The sequence below is a fragment of the Haliotis rubra genome, unplaced genomic scaffold (assembly GCF_003918875.1).
Source record: "Haliotis rubra isolate DU_JTF1 unplaced genomic scaffold, ASM391887v1 Scf314, whole genome shotgun sequence".
Classification (NCBI taxonomy): domain Eukaryota; kingdom Metazoa; phylum Mollusca; class Gastropoda; order Lepetellida; family Haliotidae; genus Haliotis; species Haliotis rubra.
In genome coordinates, this window is record NW_025766985.1 from 963,930 (window position 1) to 981,342 (window position 17,413).

The following is a 17,413-nucleotide window of genomic DNA, read 5'->3' on the forward strand; positions in this document are numbered from 1 at the left end:
CTTGGTTAGAATATGCTCCCACCAAACCTGTGGTGGTTGTCCATACGCTACCAAATAGGTCAGATGGTCATTCTGGGTTAGAATATGCTCCCAGCAACCTGTGCTGGTTGTCCATTCGCAACGAAATAGGTTAGATGGTCATTCTGGGTTAGAATATGTTCCAAAAAACCTGTGCTGGTTGTCCATACACAACCAAATATGTCAGATGGTCATTCTGGGTTAGAATATGCTCCCAGCAACCTGTGCTGGTTGTCCATACACAACCAAAAAGGTCAGATGGTCATTATTGGTTAGAATATGCCCCCAGCAACCTGTTTTGGTTGTCCATATGCAATCAAACAGGTCAGTTGGTCATTCTTGGTTAGAATATGCTCCCACCAAACCTGTGCTGGTTGTCCATACGCAACCAAATAGGTCAGATGGTCATTCTGGGTTAGAATATGCTCCCAGCAACCTGTGCTGGTTGTCCATACACAACCAAATAGGTCAGATGGTCATTATTGGTTAGAATATGCCCCCAGCAACCTGTTTTGGTTGTCCATATGCAATCAAACAGGTCAGTTGGTCATTCTTGGTTAGAATATGCTCCCACCAAACCTGTGCTGGTTGTCCATACGCAACCAAATAGGTCAGATTGTCATTCTGGGTTAGAATATGCTCCCAGAAACCTGTGCTGGTTGTCCATACGCAACCAAATAGGTCAGATGGTCATTCTGGGTTAGAATATGCTCCCAGCAACCTGTGCTGGTTGTCCATACACAACCAAATAGGTCAGATGGTCATTATTGGTTAGAATATGCCCCCAGCAACCTGTTTTGGTTGTCCATATGCAATCAAACAGGTCAGTTGGTCATTCTTGGTTAGAATATGCTCCCACCAAACCTGTGCTGGTTGTCCATACGCAACCAAATAGGTCAGATGGTCATTCTGGGTTAGAATATGCTCCCAGAAACCTGTGCTGGTTGTCCATTCGCAACGAAATAGGTTAGATGGTCATTCTGGGTTAGATTATGTTCCAAAAAACCTGTGCTGGTTGTCCATACGCAACCAAATAGGTCAGATGGTATTTCTGGGTTAGAATATGCTCCCAGCAATCTAGGCTGGTTGTCCATACGCAACCAAATAGGTCAGATGGTCATTCTTGGTTAGAATATGCTCCCAGCAATCTGGGCTGGTTGTTACAACCCAACTTAAAATATGAGTTGTTAATAGTGGGTTAGAATATGTTCCCAGCAACATTTGCTGTTTGTTACAACCCGACTTAAAATATGAGGTGGTAGGATAGAATATGTTCCCAGCAACCTGTGCTGGTTGTCTGACTGACTGACTGAGTTTGGTTTTACGCCGCTTTTAGCAATACTGGTTGTCACAATGCGATTAACGTATGAGGTGGTAATTATGGGTTAGAATGTGTTCCCAGCAACCTGTGCTGGTTGTCTGACTGACTGACTGAGTTTGGTTTTACGCCGCTTTTAGCAATACTGGTTGTCACAATGCGATTAAAGTATGAGGTGGTAATTATGGGTTAGAATGTGTTCCCAGCAACCTGTTCTTCTTAATTATGTGAGGTGAGGTGAGGTGAGGTGAGGTGAGGTGAAATTGGGTTTAACGTTGTGCTTGAGAGTATTTCGCTCATATGACAACGTGTGTATGTGCGGCTGCTTGTACTAGCCCAGACTTAAGCTGGTTTTATAGTGCTAGCCCACTGAAATACCATGCGGCAGTGAAGCGTGAATGCCCCACTCAGACACATTATACTGATTCCGAGCCGACCAGTCCTTGTTGTACCCATTAATGCCGAGCGCAAGGCAGGGACCAACAAGTACCATATTTTAACGTCTTTTGGTATGACGCGGTCGGGGATCGAACCCGCGACCTTCCGCTCTCCGGGCGGACGACATAATCACTACACTGTTAATTATTTGAAGACTGACGTATAGAGAGACTTGGATCAGTCTTTGTGACTGCCTAGGAAATGAATTTACCAGGGACCTCTTTGACAAAACGATTATAGCATTACGACGATCGTAAGTCTGTGTCAAAGAATACGAGTTTGGATCATGTTAGCGCTGGAATCGCTCTGCGAAACAGACACCTGAAGTGCATCAGTCCATCTTTAATGCAGCAAGGCAGCACTATCGGATGATCCTGTATTGGTGAAGCAATACCGGACTTGTTACATGTAGTTGCGTGTTGATGTAATAATGTAGAGTGTGAAGATTGACAGACGAGGAAGCTGTCACTACACGTAACACCATGATGACAGGAAACGAGAGACATTGCAACATAAATCGTGACATCGTTATGATAGTATTGCGTTTTACGACAGGCGAGGTCACCTAGTTTTTAAAGAATTTCACTCTTAATATTTTATTCACCAAATGGATATATGTAACGTGTGAAACAACGTTTGAGACTCATGTTGTGGTATTTTGGGAATATTGTTAAAACTGCTTCACTCATCGTTCTCGCGCTCGATCTATTGCTTTCACTTGTTTGTTGCATTTATCATGAAATTCAAAAGAAAGGAAGATAAAGAACTTGCAGACAGACAGTATCCCTGATACAATCGTTAGTTAGTTTAAATTTCACTTTGATATTCACCACACTGCTTACAAAAAGACACAAGTAAAATTTGCGGAATTGTTTTAAAACCGTCCTTGGCAATATTCAAGTTTTTGTATGTGGGAATAACAGAAATTGACTTCACATGGGAGACGGTGATTTCGTAGACTGAACCAGTTCGTAGACGGGGTGGATTCGTAGCCCAGACTGGTTCGTAGACGGTGATTTCGTAGACGTGTAGTAATAATTGAATAAAATTATATATTAAGTCACTGTTTTCAGTGATACGAAACTAAGGACACATACACCTTCACATATGGCATGTGACGATCAACTGCTTTAACTACCGTACTACTCCCACGCCCACAGTGAAATAAAAGGAAATACCTGTAATCCCTTTTTAGAGAATTTGTAAGATATTATAAATGGTGATTTCCAAATTTAAACAGTAAGCAACCAGTAGAAGCTGCACGTAGTAGGGTTCAGTGTCCAAAACAACAAACATATGTAATTAACAACAATAATGAAAAATAAATTGGATTTACTAATCAATACAAACTATTGGAAATGAAATACAATGGGGTAGAAAAGAGTACCAGTGGCAGTATAAAATGGTAAAAGTAGTAAAACCAAGATAGTCGGTGATAACCTGAACCAGAAGGGTGTGGACTGGACATTCAGGTACGTACAGATTCTGCTTGATGTACTGTCACATAAGAGAGTCAGTCTCAATTAATTGATAACATTATTTTTGTGTGCAAGGGATCACGATGGTTCAGAACGTGATGGTTTCACTGTAAGTCGGTATAAATAGCTATAAGATGAATACTCAGGCCTAGTCTGTCAGACAGTGAAACAATTAAACCCAATGCAGCTCATACAAGTCGAGAATATGTGGCAAGTCTAGATTACCAGCGTGGTGGGGTAGCCTAATGGTTAAATCGTTCGCTCGTCACGCCGAAGACTCGGGTTCGAATCCCCACATGGGCACAATGTGTGAAGCCCATTTCTGGTGTCCCCCGCCGTGATGTTGCTGGAATATTGCTAAAAGCGGCATAAAACCAAACTCAGTCAGTCAGTCAGTCCTCCATGATATTGCTGCGATGTTGCTAAAAACGGCGTAAAACCTTACTCCCTCCCTGATGTAGTACCAAGATCAAGCACACGACTGCCCTCTACTTATCTTCATAGAAACGATGTTATACAATTTCAACATGGTCTACATTGCCAGATAAGATTATGTGTACAAAAAAGTCATTGTTCCGGGTTAATCCCGACCGGCATGTAGCGTGCCGACAGTGCCTGACATGCATACCCTGTGTAGGGTCAGGAAGATGCATGGGGGGTTACTACGCTGGTTGATCTCCTGCACGCGTCATGCATCAACTTGTGGTTGCATGTACATCAACACGGAAACGTTGTCGCGCCTTGTCATGTTGGTGAAGTTTTATGATGAATGAGATTGTAAACAGCATATACACCCTGCTCTTTGATCCGCGGACGTCCCGAAACGTTTCAGGATCTAGAATTTAAAGTTGACACAAACACATTCCACATCTGATGGAAGGGTAACGTCATTAGTCACACAAGAGTAACGTCATTCGTCACGATGCATGTTGCAGGGGCGTCTTCCTTCCCATTGAGCTCCTCGCACGGCGTAAAATGTTCCAGTTGTTGTGTTTCTTTTCTAATGGAAACGTTAAGCGTTTTGTTAATGACTTTCTTCACAATTTCTCATGGCTATACACCGTACCGAAGATTTAATACGTACAACGCAGGTCAGCGTTTGCGTCTGTGTACGTCGGTGTCGAAGTCGTCCTTCGGATACAAGATGTTCGCATCAAATGGTACGTAGACGCACAAGTTCTTGCGACAATTGTTTACGTGTATTTTCATATATTTTATTCACTGGAAGTGACGAAGTTTAAATGCAGCATCAGCTTGTAGATATTGGCATACACCTCTGTAGAAAAGATTAAACAGCTTTAATCAATTCAAGCACACGAGGGTGATCGAAGATGGCCAAAAAAAGTAGAAATGACAAAGAAACATAAGGTAAGGACAAAACCTTTTTTTGGATAAACAACTTCTTTATTCGGATGATGCGACGTTTTCGATACAGATTCTTGTATCATTGTCAAGTCGTCACATCACCCGAATATAGTTGTTCATCCATAAAGTTTTGTCCTTATCTGATTCTCCAACTTCTAAACATGCCACTCAGAGAAGTTAAAGAAACATGAAGCAAGATCATAGTGATTGGTAGACATTGGTAGAGTTATGTGAGAAAGATCTGATATTTCTATTAACGAGACCCATGAAGATCCTGGTTAGAATTGGTCTTCAGCAGCCCATGCTAAGAGGCGACTAAAGGGATCGGGTTGTCAGGTTCGCTGACTTGTTTGACACATGCCATCTTATCCCAACTGCGTAGATCGATGCTCATGACGTTGATCACTGGGTTGTTTGGGCCAGACTTGATTATTTACAGACTACCGCCATGTAGCTGGAATATTGATGAGTGCGGTGAAACAATAATGACAACAACAAAAAACAAACAAAACAACAAAAACAAAACAAGAACAAAATCTAATAACGGGTTATTCTAAAGGATTTAAACCAGACTTGCATCCTTTTTCGTGCTGACTGTCTCTTTTACCTCAGACCAGTAATTTACGTAGGAATGGCGTATTGCATTCACGCGAGCCATTCACTCAAGTCACTAGTGTGTGTATAAGCCCATACGTAAGTAAGAACTATTACGTGAGCAGGGCAAAACATTCTCAGTCATCGTACCCAACTGGGTTGGACTTTGCTCGTAGTGGTTGGGTAGACTGCCAGTATACCTGAAGTCATGGCAATGGATACTATAGAAATAATCTCTAAACGTATGATCTGTCTGCAGCAATATACGAGTGTGTTGTCAGTTACAGTATGTCCTGATATAAGCATATGTTTTTGTTTCGAATTATGAACCGGAATAAAAGTGATCAGTTAAGCTGACACTGTGATTTTCCTGAGAAAAGTGTCAACGGTCAGGTGATGTTGATGAGTTAATTGAGGAACATTTCTCAATAACGGACTGACTGAGTTTGGTTTTACGCCGCTTTTAGCAATATTCCAGCAATATCACGGCGGGGGACACCAGAAATGGGCTTCACTCATTGTACCCATGTGGGGATTCGAACCCGGGTCTTCGGCGTGACGAGCCAACGCTTTAACCACTAGACTACCCCACGTCGCCATTCCGCCACGGCGGGAACACCAGAAATGGGCTTCACGCATAACACGTAGTGGAGACTGTTTGTTGTACAGGCATGGCCGGAGTTGGTGGCGAGTCGTCGAGATGTAGTGATGTGGTCACCGTCAGGTGGTCATTGTCTCACGGGCTGATGGTCCATGCAGGCGACTTTCTTAAATGTAAACTTTATCACTCTGTCACTTGTTATTGCCTACTCATGGCCGCTGGGGCAGACTGTCAGGCCCCAGTCAATGTTTTAATCACCCACATGGTCACTTTGATGAATAAATACCCCCTTGGTGGTCAGACACGGGTCAGTGACGGTCCAACACGAGATCTAAACAAGTCCTGTACACACATGCTCTACCGACATCATGTTATACACGATAGTTCTTTAGATAGAAATACAATAGTGAAGCTAACACATACGATGCCAAAGCTCATGTGCTATCTTACTTAACATTGTACCGCCTCCGTGGTGTAGTGGTTAGAGCGTCCGCCCGGAGAGCGGAAGGTCGCGGGTTCGATCCCCGACCGAGTCATACCAAAAGACGTTAAAATATGGTACTTGTTGGTTCCTGCCTGGCGCTCGGCATTAATGAGTACAACAAGGACTGGTCGGCTCGGAGTCAGTATAATGTGTCTGAGTGGGGTATTCATGCTTCATTGCGGCATGGTATCTCAGTGGGCTAGCACTATAAAACTAGTACAAGCAGCCGCACATACACTTACACACGCATGCACGTCGTCATATGAGCGAAATATTCTCAAGCACGACGTTAAACCCAATTTCACCTCACCCCACCTTAACATTGTAATCACACATCAATTTCTATTCTGAAACCATAGATTAGGCTAGGGAACAAGCCGTGCAACTATTTGACCTTGAACAATATGAATATTCCTCAGTCCCTCAAAACAACCAATGCCTTTCTACTGAAGTACTGTCCTACTATGAGTGAAGCTTAAAAATTAACCTCTGTACGTAGATAAAATTTCCCGTGTATTTGTTGTTTAGCACCGCACTCAGCAATATTCCAGCTATATGTCGGCGGTTTGTGAATAATCGAGTCTGGACCAGACAATCCAGTGACCAACATCATGAGCATCCATCTACGCAACTGGGAACCGATGACATGTGTCATGTGACGTGTGTCGTGTGATAGAAGAATCATTCCATTTATATTAACTCCTGATTCCTGTGAGTTATTCACATATATGTCCTCTTCACATTAATGAATAAATACCAAATCTACATATCGGCAGTCAAGCACGTTATTCAGTAAGCATGCATTGTCACCTGTTCTTACAGCACTCAGGTGGGTAGTAATTACAAACCGACGGATTATGATCAAGTCTGAAGAGATATTTTTGTTCCCATTATTAAGACGATGCTGTTCAGACTGGCCTAGAAGGAATGGCCGACCAATTCATTGATAACATTACTTTTGTGTGTCAGGGATCACGATGGTCCAGAAAGCATATTTCAGTGATGCTTTCATTATGAATCGGCTTGAATGGCTATAAGATGAATACTCAGGCCTAGTCTGTCATGCCGACAGTGAAGCAAATATACTCAATGCAGCCCATGCAAGTCTAGAATATGTGGCAAGTCTAAATTACCAAATGAAAAAAGTCTTCTGTCTCCTTTTTATTGTATTTTATTAACATAATTCAGCAGCCGTTTTTTTTAAAATGTATACATGTTCATTTTAGAGACTAAATGTTAGTGTAACTCAGGCCATTCAACCTGTTCTACGTTATGCTTATATTGCAGGTCCACTGCGATGGCACGTGATCTCTCCCTGCTGTAGGGGAGGGAAGCAGTCTCCCGTACATCTGACTACTCTGGGGGCAGCCTGCGGTCAGCCCTACACTCTCACATACAGACAGCCTCAAGCTACATGCGTGTCGTCAGTCACATATAACGATGGTAGGTTTCAGGGTAGCTCTGTGTAAAAAGTACTTTTGGCTTCCACGCGTCTTAGCACACACTCACCGCGTGTCTTCAATGAATTAAGACTACGGTGCTCGCTACGTTGAAGCAGTTGAACAGTGCTCGCTCCGTTGAAGCAGTTGAACAGTGCTCTCTACGTTGAAGCAGTTGAACAGTGCTCTCTACGTTGAAGCAGTTGAACAGTGCTCTCTCCGTTGAAGGAGTTGAACAGTGCTCGCTACGTTGAAGCAGTTGAACAGTGCTCGCTACGTTGAAGCAGTTGAACAGTGCTCGCTACGTTGAAGCAGTTGAACAGTGCTCGCTACGTTGAAGCAGCTGAACAGTGCTCTCTACGTTGAAGCAGTTGAACAGTGCTGGCTCCGTTGAAGGAGTTGAACAGTGCTCGCTCCGTTGAAGGAGTTGAATAGTGCTCTCTACGTTGAAGGAGTTGAACAGTGCTCGCTCCGTTGAAGGAGTTGAACAGTGCTCGCTACGTTGAAGCAGTTGAACAGTGCTGGCTCCGTTGAAGGAGTTGAACAGTGCTCGCTCCGTTGAAGCAGTTGAACAGTGCTGGCTCCGTTGAAGCAGTTGAACAGTGCTCGCTACGTTGAAGCAGTTGAACAGTGCTCTCTACGTTGAAGCAGTTGAACAGTGCTCGCTACGTTGAAGCAGTTGAACAGTGCTCGCTACGTTGAAGCAGTTGAACAGTGCTGGCTCCGTTGAAGGAGTTGAACAGTGCTCGCTACGTTGAAGCAGTTGAACAGTGCTGGCTCCGTTGAAGCAGTTGAACAGTGCTCGCTACGTTGAAGGAGTTGAACAGTGCTCGCTACGTTGAAGCAGTTGAACAGTGCTGGCTCCGTTGAAGGAGTTGAACAGTGCTCGCTCCGTTGAAGCAGTTGAACAGTGCTGGCTACGTTGAAGGAGTTGAACAGTGCTCGCTCCGTTGAAGGAGTTGAACAGTGCTCGCTACGTTGAAGCAGTTGAACAGTGCTCGCTACGTTGAAGCAGTTGAACAGTGCTCTCTACGTTGAAGGAGTTGAACAGTGCTCGCTCCGTTGAAGCAGTTGAACAGTGCTGGCTCCGTTGAAGCAGTTGAACAGTGCTCGCTACGTTGAAGCAGTTGAACAGTGCTCGCTACGTTGAAGCAGTTGAACAGTGCTCGCTACGTTGAAGCAGTTGAACAGTGCTGGCTCCGTTGAAGGAGTTGAACAGTGCTCGCTCCGTTGAAGCAGTTGAACAGTGCTCTCTACGTTGAAGGAGTTGAACAGTGCTCGCTACGTTGAAGCAGTTGAACAGTGCTCTCTACGTTGAAGGAGTTGAACAGTGCTCTCTACGTTGAAGCAGTTGAACAGTGCTCTCTACGTTGAAGCAGTTGAACAGTGCTCGCTACGTTGAAGGAGTTGAACAGTGCTCTCTACGTTGAAGCAGTTGAACAGTGCTCTCTCCGTTGAAGGAGTTGAACAGTGCTCTCTACGTTGAAGGAGTTGAACAGTGCTCGCTACGTTGAAGGAGTTGAACAGTGCTGGCTACGTTGAAGCAGTTGAACAGTGCTGGCTACGTTGAAGGAGTTGAACAGTGCTCGCTCCGTTGAAGCAGTTGAACAGTGCTCGCTACGTTGAAGCAGTTGAACAGTGCTCGCTCCGTTGAAGCAGTTGAACAGTGCTCGCTACGTTGAAGGAGTTGAACAGTGCTCGCTACGTTGAAGGAGTTGAACAGTGCTCGCTACGTTGAAGGAGTTGAACAGTGCTCGCTACGTTGAAGCAGTTGAACAGTGCTCTCTCCGTTGAAGCAGTTGAACAGTGCTCGCTACGTTGAAGGAGTTGAACAGTGCTCTCTCCGTTGAAGGAGTTGAACAGTGCTCGCTACGTTGAAGGAGTTGAACACTCGTTGAAGGAGTTGAATAGTGCTCGCTACGTTGAAGCAGTTGAACAGTGCTCGCTACGTTGAAGCAGTTGAACAGTGCTCGCTCCGTTGAAGCAGTTGAACAGTGCTGGCTCCGTTGAAGGAGTTGAACAGTGCTCGCTACGTTGAAGCAGTTGAACAGTGCTGGCTCCGTTGAAGGAGTTGAACAGTGCTCGCTACGTTGAAGCAGTTGAACAGTGCTGGCTCCGTTGAAGGAGTTGAACAGTGCTCGCTACGTTGAAGCAGTTGAACAGTGCTCTCTACGTTGAAGGAGTTGAACAGTGCTGGCTCCGTTGAAGCAGTTGAACAGTGCTCTCTACGTTGAAGGAGTTGAACAGTGCTGGCTCCGTTGAAGGAGTTGAACAGTGCTCGCTACGTTGAAGCAGTTGAACAGTGCTCTCTACGTTGAAGGAGTTGAACAGTGCTGGCTCCGTTGAAGCAGTTGAACAGTGCTCTCTACGTTGAAGGAGTTGAACAGTGCTGGCTACGTTGAAGCAGTTGAACAGTGCTGGCTCCGTTGAAGGAGTTGAACAGTGCTCGCTACGTTGAAGCAGTTGAACAGTGCTCTCTACGTTGAAGGAGTTGAACAGTGCTCGCTACTTTGAAACATACAGATGCACATGCAGATGCACCGACCACATGACATAGATGTGTGTCAAGTAACACAAAGTACCAGTTTGACCAACGGCTTACTTAGGATATGATATTTGAGATCAGATAATTTTCACGAATATCAGATGATTTAGCCATCATTTACTCAACAATAACCACATCCTAATGTTAAGTTGAGGTATATTTATCACTGGGCGGTACACAGTCAAGTTGCAGTACCAATACAATGACAGTATAATGTTTCTTTTTAACAACACAGTGGCAATAGCGACAAGGCCAGTGATACTAATATTCACCTAGCCGAGTGCCGAGCTTCCAATATAGACCTATAAGTGGACATCGAGGTTCCAATATGTGAAAAGATGATCTTCACCTAGCTGCAAGTGCCGAGCTTCCAATATAGACCTATAAGTGGACATCGAATGTGAAAGATGATCTTAACCTAGCCGCAAGTGCCGAGCTTCCAATATAGACCTATAAGTGGACATCGAGTGTGAAAAGATGATCTTCACCTTGCTGCAAGTGCCGAGCTTCCAATATAGACCTATAAGTGGACATCGAGTGTGAAAAGATGATCTTCACCTAGCTGCAAGTGCCGAGCTTCCAATATAGACCTATAAGTGGACATCGAGTGTGAAAAGATGATCTTCACCTAGCCGCAAGTGCCGAGCTTCCAATATAGACCTATAAGTGGACATCGAGTGTGAAAAGATGATCTTCACCTAGCCGCAAGTGACGAGCTTCCAATATAGACCTATAAGTGAACATCGATGGTGAAAAGATGATCTTCACCCAACCCCGTGTCTTGAAGTATATTGTGGTATTATAGAGGCATGTGCTTGTCCCTTTATATAGATTTTTTAGGAGCTTCTAGAAATGTTCTGGCGCTGGTTCGGCTGATCTTGCACAGAGAGCGTACATAGTTTAACACTATGTAACATACACATGGAATAAAGTAACGCAACACCCAATATTTTTCATAGCATCAATATGTTACCATGAACCATAGCCTAGGAACGTATCCAAAGCTTAATTAGACTCACTATCTGGATAACCCAACCCTCAAGGAATAATTAAATGGTAATTCTAAACGCAAAAAGAAAAAAAAAAGTTTATTCGTAGATGCAAGTCTGGCAAGAATTGACTCATTTTGTAGTGCTGATATGGCCACACGACGTTAAAATGTGTGGTTATTTCTGTTGGACAAACGACGATGTGCAAGCCACTCTGTTTTTACCAAACCACTTGACATGAACGGATGAAGTCTTATGGTTCTGGGAAGGGCTATATCCTCTCCAGTTGTCAATCGTGGTCAAGTGGTGACTTGAACGCTGACGTTTGTTCATGTTTTTGGCCAGTGGGCTGCATTAATTTTGATCGTAGCATGTGCATTTCGAGACTCATTGTATATTGTGCTCGAAGATTCAAAATAATGATGCAAACAAACATAATTATGACATGAACATAAATGCCTATATGCGGTTTAAAAATCATAGGTGTTGCAATACTTTTTTCCATGTGTATATTTTACAATGCCGTGTATATAACATGGCATAGGTACTAACCCAATGATGGAATGCACCGTAAGGGCAATCCATGTTGACTTTACTTGCCTGTGTGAACCACGTCTTCTGTATATCCACAGGGCAAACAGCTTCAATGACCTTTCCCAAAGGGAGACTGTCTCTATATGACGTGCCCCACCGTGAGGGCAGCAGGTTCACCCTGGGGGAGATACACTACCATGCCGGCATCACAGAGGACACAGGCTCCGAGCACTGGGTGGAGGACACAGGGTACGGGGCAGAGGTGGGTAGAGTGAGTGAATGCTGGAATCAGAGTGAGTGAGTGAATAGTTCTCAACGCCGCATATGCAATTGTGCATCTATTCGAGTTTGAATCTGAGCGGTGAAACGAAACGGACAGATAGAACGAGTCATGTGGGACATTTGCTGATACTTTATTAAATCAACTTTTCCGATGTCACTAGCTGCACATTCCTGCGCACCTCGAGATAGAATGTCGGAATGTCGAGGGGGATCCTGGAATGAGGATGAACTTTAAGTTCATAAACTCCAAGAACCTGCCAAGAACCGGTAGGAGGACCAGAAATGGGCTTTACACATTGTATCCATGTGGGGAATCGAACCCGGGTCCTCGGCGTGACTAGCGAATGCTTACCCACTAGGCTAATGACGGCAGTATTCAAAGTCTAGTAATTGTGTAAAATAACTAAAACAAATTCTCATGTTGTTATGCGAAAGGATTTATCATTCTTTATCTTCGCAATAACCCCACGTGATCTTTCTGTCCCAGATTCATCTTGTGCACTATAACAGGAAGTATAGCGGTATAACGGAGGCGACGGCCAAACGGGATGGACTTGTGGTCATTGCAGTCCTTATACAGGTGAGTAGCGTCCGCCCAGAGAGCGGACGGTCGCGGGTTCGATCCCCGACCGCGTCATACCAAAAGACGTTAAAATATGGTACTTGTTGGTCCCTGTCTGGCGCTCGGCATTAATGGGTACAACAAGGACTGCTCGGCTCGGAGTCAGTATAATGTGTCTGAGTGCATTGTGGGGTATTCATGCTTCACTGCGGCATGGTGTCTCAGCGGGCTAGCACTATAAAACCAGCTTCAGTCTGGACTAGTACAAGCAGCCACACATACACATACACACACATGCACGTCGTCATATGAGCGACGTTAAACCCCAATTTCACCTCACCTCACCTATACAGGTGAGTGACACATTTCATCTTGTATTGTTTACGCACTTTTAACGTTACAGTCGAAGTTGTACCTGTGTCCACGTTAATGACAATAGCATCCCTGATGATTGTACTGACTGACTGACTGAGTTTAGTTTTACGCCGCTTTTAGCAATATTCCAGCAATATCACGGCGGGGGGACACCAGAAATGGGCTTAACACATTGTGCCCATGTGGGGAATCGAACCCGGGTCTTCGGCGTGACGAGCCAACGCTTTAACCACTAGGCTACCCCACCGCCCCCCTGATGATTGTAAATAGGGGTGTCACGATACACCAATCTCACGATACGATACGTATCACGATTTTAAGGTCATGATACGATACGTATCGCGATACATAATTTTCGCACCTTTTCATAGCATTACCTTACCGGCAACGTACGCGCTCGCTGATTGGTCCATCAAAATAGTCTAGCCAATCACAAAAGATGTTAGTTTCCAACCTATTTTTCAAGTAAAGCTAGCTACATCTATTTATCGGAGCTGTCTCGTATAATTTTACTATCAAGACTTTGAAGGAGATGGATATAGCATAAAAATTTGAATTGATAAAGTTTTAAAATAGGAATCGATACACGCAAGCATGTATCGCGTATCGTATCGTCAGTAAAAATGTATCGATGCATCGATACATTCGCGTATCGCGACATCCCTAATTGTAAAGATTAAATACAAAAAAATAAACTAAAGTTATTATTTATATAGCGCCTGTTCCAATAAATTGCTCAAAGGCTCCCAGGCAAAGATTAACCCACTTTGCGGTAAAGTACATAAAAGGGCAAGGACTCTTTTTGGCAAAAGTCTACGAAATTTAAGAAACGAACGATAAAGCACAACAATTTGACGTTTTAGAATACCACGCTTGCATGTGACCAAGGGAAATGTAGGGATGTAATTCATATTCACATTAGCAAGGCCTATTACTTACATCTATGTTACCTTTAAAACGCACTACAATAATTTCATATCTAATCACTGCTTCAATAAACACTGAAACGCATATCACGTACTTAAACATTTTACACCGGTTCGGTTTCATGTCATCATGTGTGACACGTAAGATCACACGATTACATTAAGATTACACAGTTCACTGTTTGTTACGAGGGAGGAGTGCAGAGAAAGGGGACAGCCAGGTGTTCGCGAAGCACGTTCACAGACAAAGTTATTTATTCATTAACCTGTGCTGTGCCGTCTCCATCCGTTCTCGAACACCTGGCTGTCCCGTTCTCTGCACTCCTCCCTCGTAACAAATAGTGAACTGTGTCAATATTTTAATGATAGATTGTTAAACAACTTTTTTATTTTTAGGACAAAAATTCTGCAAAAAAAAATCACAGAGTGGGTATGATGTTTTGATCATGATCAGCGTTTCATTGAGTATTTTATGTTTATTAGTTTTCGAGTCAGATTGCAATTCATCGGTCCGCTTTTGAGCCAAACGGACTGTAAGAGGTGGAAACATGTTGGCTCATTGTAGATACTGCAAGAAGATAACGAACTGCAATTAGGAGATTGAAATGTAAGTATAATGTGCTTCATATTGATGCCAATCAAAATGCAATCTTCTCAAATCTCATTTAAAACAGGTGGTGAGTTATCACGTTTTTGCTTCAGGAAGCCAGAACAACCCCAAACAGCCAGTTAAGACGATATGTCCGACTGGTGTCAAGGTTAAAAGCAAACGGTACAGTGTTCCTTTACACACGAACCAAACTCATGCAAAACATAAACTACCATTGTCAGTACATCCGACTTTCCGTATGTGTTTCCAAGAAGATATTCTATCATTGTTGTGCACAATTTACAGTAAGTAAACTTTATTGTGTCATTTAGTGACCTTTACCACTGTTGAATAACACACAGCTGCTATCCTTTATTCATTCGCACACATCACTGTATTAACCAATCAATCTTTACTTCAGTACTGAGGAGGCCACAATCCTATAGTATATTTCATATATACAATTTTCTAATCAACATGGCTTGATAAATGAAAACCGCAACATTTTTAATCACAAATTCATTTGGAGAATTCAATAGAGAAGAAAATTTATTGATTGATGGATGAACAAAATAGAGTTCTTTAATATTTTTTTTACGAATAGTATTATAAGCTGGGCATAGTAGAAGAAAATGATATTTGTCTTCTATAGCAGTATTGATACAACATCTACATATTCTATCCTCTCTTTTGATACTTGATGAGCAACGGAAACGAACTAAGGCTATTCTATATTTCTCAACGTTAACACATGATAAATAACGTTCAGTATAAATGTGTGTTTTAAATATTTTTGTAGCTACTGAAATTGTTCCAACCATTTTTGCTGGTAAATATCTTTTAATCTTTGCGTGAATGTATGCAAAAACAATGACGAACATTCAACGTTTTGTTCATACCATAAATGATTAAATCCAGTTGAAAAAAGTAGGTGTTTAACATCTGTTATCCAATTCTTTTTACCTTCTTTGTCATAGTAACATCATATTATAGCATTTTTTCGGTAACCGGTAGGATAGCATACTGAATAACCTTATCCAATACTGAATCGCCCTGATTTGTGAAGATATGATGAGCGAGTATCTGCCACATTCCCCATATACCTTAACATTTGATGTGCTCATCTTTACCCCGAGGAATTTCTTGCACGCAAATAAATGTACCTTTGCTGTGTAATCAAAGTAAAAGTCCCCATATTTCCGCACCATCCCTGGTATTGTTAATGAAACTTTTACTCTGCCTTAAAGGTTCCCACTCCCCCTTAACTCTCTCCATCTAAGTATACTTTCACTTTCAAATTTACCTCGTTGACCTTGACCATCGGGTATAGCCATTTTTATGGTGTAAACAAAAACGAAATCTGATTCACATATTTAAATATAAATGATGTATGCAAAAAATCTGAACTCGAAACAAAAACGAAAAGAAAATATGAATTATTTCCAACAAGCACACTGCGAAACGCGTCATGTATCTTCATTATGACACATGTATTCCTACAGATGCGAAACTCAAGGCATCAATGAGGCCTCTCCGGCTACTCCCGCGCAGTAAGGAGTTCTTCATGTATGAGGGTTCGCTCACGTCTCCGCCATGTTCGGAGTCAGTACTGTGGCTCGTTATGAGGTACCCATTACAGCTGAGTGCAAGAGGGGTACGTAATGAAAGTCCGCTTGCTTATATATAGTATATACTATTTAAACTTTAGGGAACATTTCAGTTTGGGTTGACATCATTTGTAAATCACTTGGCATTTTTGCATATAGAAAATGATAATTCCATTTACAACTTGTAATGAACACGCCAATTTCGTGCAAGAGTTTGTTAATGACATAGACTAGAATATCGTCGAGGTAAAATTCGAAAACTGCTGTGAAACATGTCAGTGTGTTGCTGTACATTTAAATGATAAAAACAGTTTAATAGTGGTTCTGACATTTTTTTTAAATCAAGCAAACGGGATTTGGTGACGCCGCGTGTCAGGTCATGGGCGGCCATGTGCACTTGGCATGTGGGAAGTTGGAAAAAGACAGAGCATTGTGGCACGAAATCTTGTCAGTGATTAGGACTGACTGACTGACTGAGTTTGGTTTTACGCCGCTTTTAGCAATATTCCAGCAACATCACGGCGGGGGACACCAGAAATGGGCTTCACAAATTGTACCCATGTGGGGATTCGAACCCGGGTCTTCGGCGTGACGAGCCAACGCTTTAACCACTAGGCTACCCCACCGCCCCTCAGTGATTAGGAGATGGCAATTACTATATCGACAGATAAATAACAACAGCGGAGCTCTGGACCAATCGTCGTTGGGCAAACGTTATGTTTTCGGATGAATCAAGGTTCACTTTAGACTTCCTTGACTGACGCAACGTTGACTGAGTGTGGCGTTGACGGAATGAGCGTTTTCATGCCTTTGACGTTAGACGTTGAGGGTGTCTCAGTAATGGTGTGATTGGCAACGCGTTATCATATTCATATTAGACAGTGGTGCAGTTGTAGATGTTACCAAGCCTTTGGATTTTCTGCATAAACCCTCCCCATTTTCTTTGCAGTTGGAGATGTTGAGGAACCTTCCACTGAAAAATGGGCAAGTGTTGGCGACGTATACAAACGTCCGCCCCGGACAAGAACTCAACAACAGGCTTGTTGAAACCAATTTCCCTTGTTTGGATCGTCTCGGTATCTTTAACTCCCCGCACATTTAACGGAAGTGTGTTTGAAAAAAAATCGAAGGTCATTCTTGATATGACATGACATGGACATGTGTTATGTCAAAGACGTTTGCCGTTTATGTTTAAGCATACATGCCAGTGATGCAATTCCCTACTAGTACAGTATTGCCTATATGTCTTCAAGGGATAAACTGATTTGC

The 17,413-nt window shown here is 43.0% G+C and overlaps 1 protein-coding gene across 1 annotated transcript; it reads left to right on the forward strand.

Annotated features, from left to right (window-relative positions):
* The first annotated feature begins 3,919 nt into the window (after positions 1–3,919).
* On the forward strand, positions 3,920–17,388 carry LOC124283388 (carbonic anhydrase 7-like). Its single transcript, XM_046719439.1, has 7 exons — positions 3,920–4,412; positions 7,584–7,739; positions 11,902–12,065; positions 12,573–12,665; positions 14,651–14,720; positions 16,040–16,191; positions 17,094–17,388. Exons 1-7 carry the CDS (start codon positions 4,175–4,177, stop codon positions 17,244–17,246), a joined length of 1,026 nt encoding a protein of 341 aa, XP_046575395.1. The 5' UTR covers positions 3,920–4,174; the 3' UTR covers positions 17,247–17,388.
* The last annotated feature ends 25 nt before the right edge of the window (positions 17,389–17,413 follow it).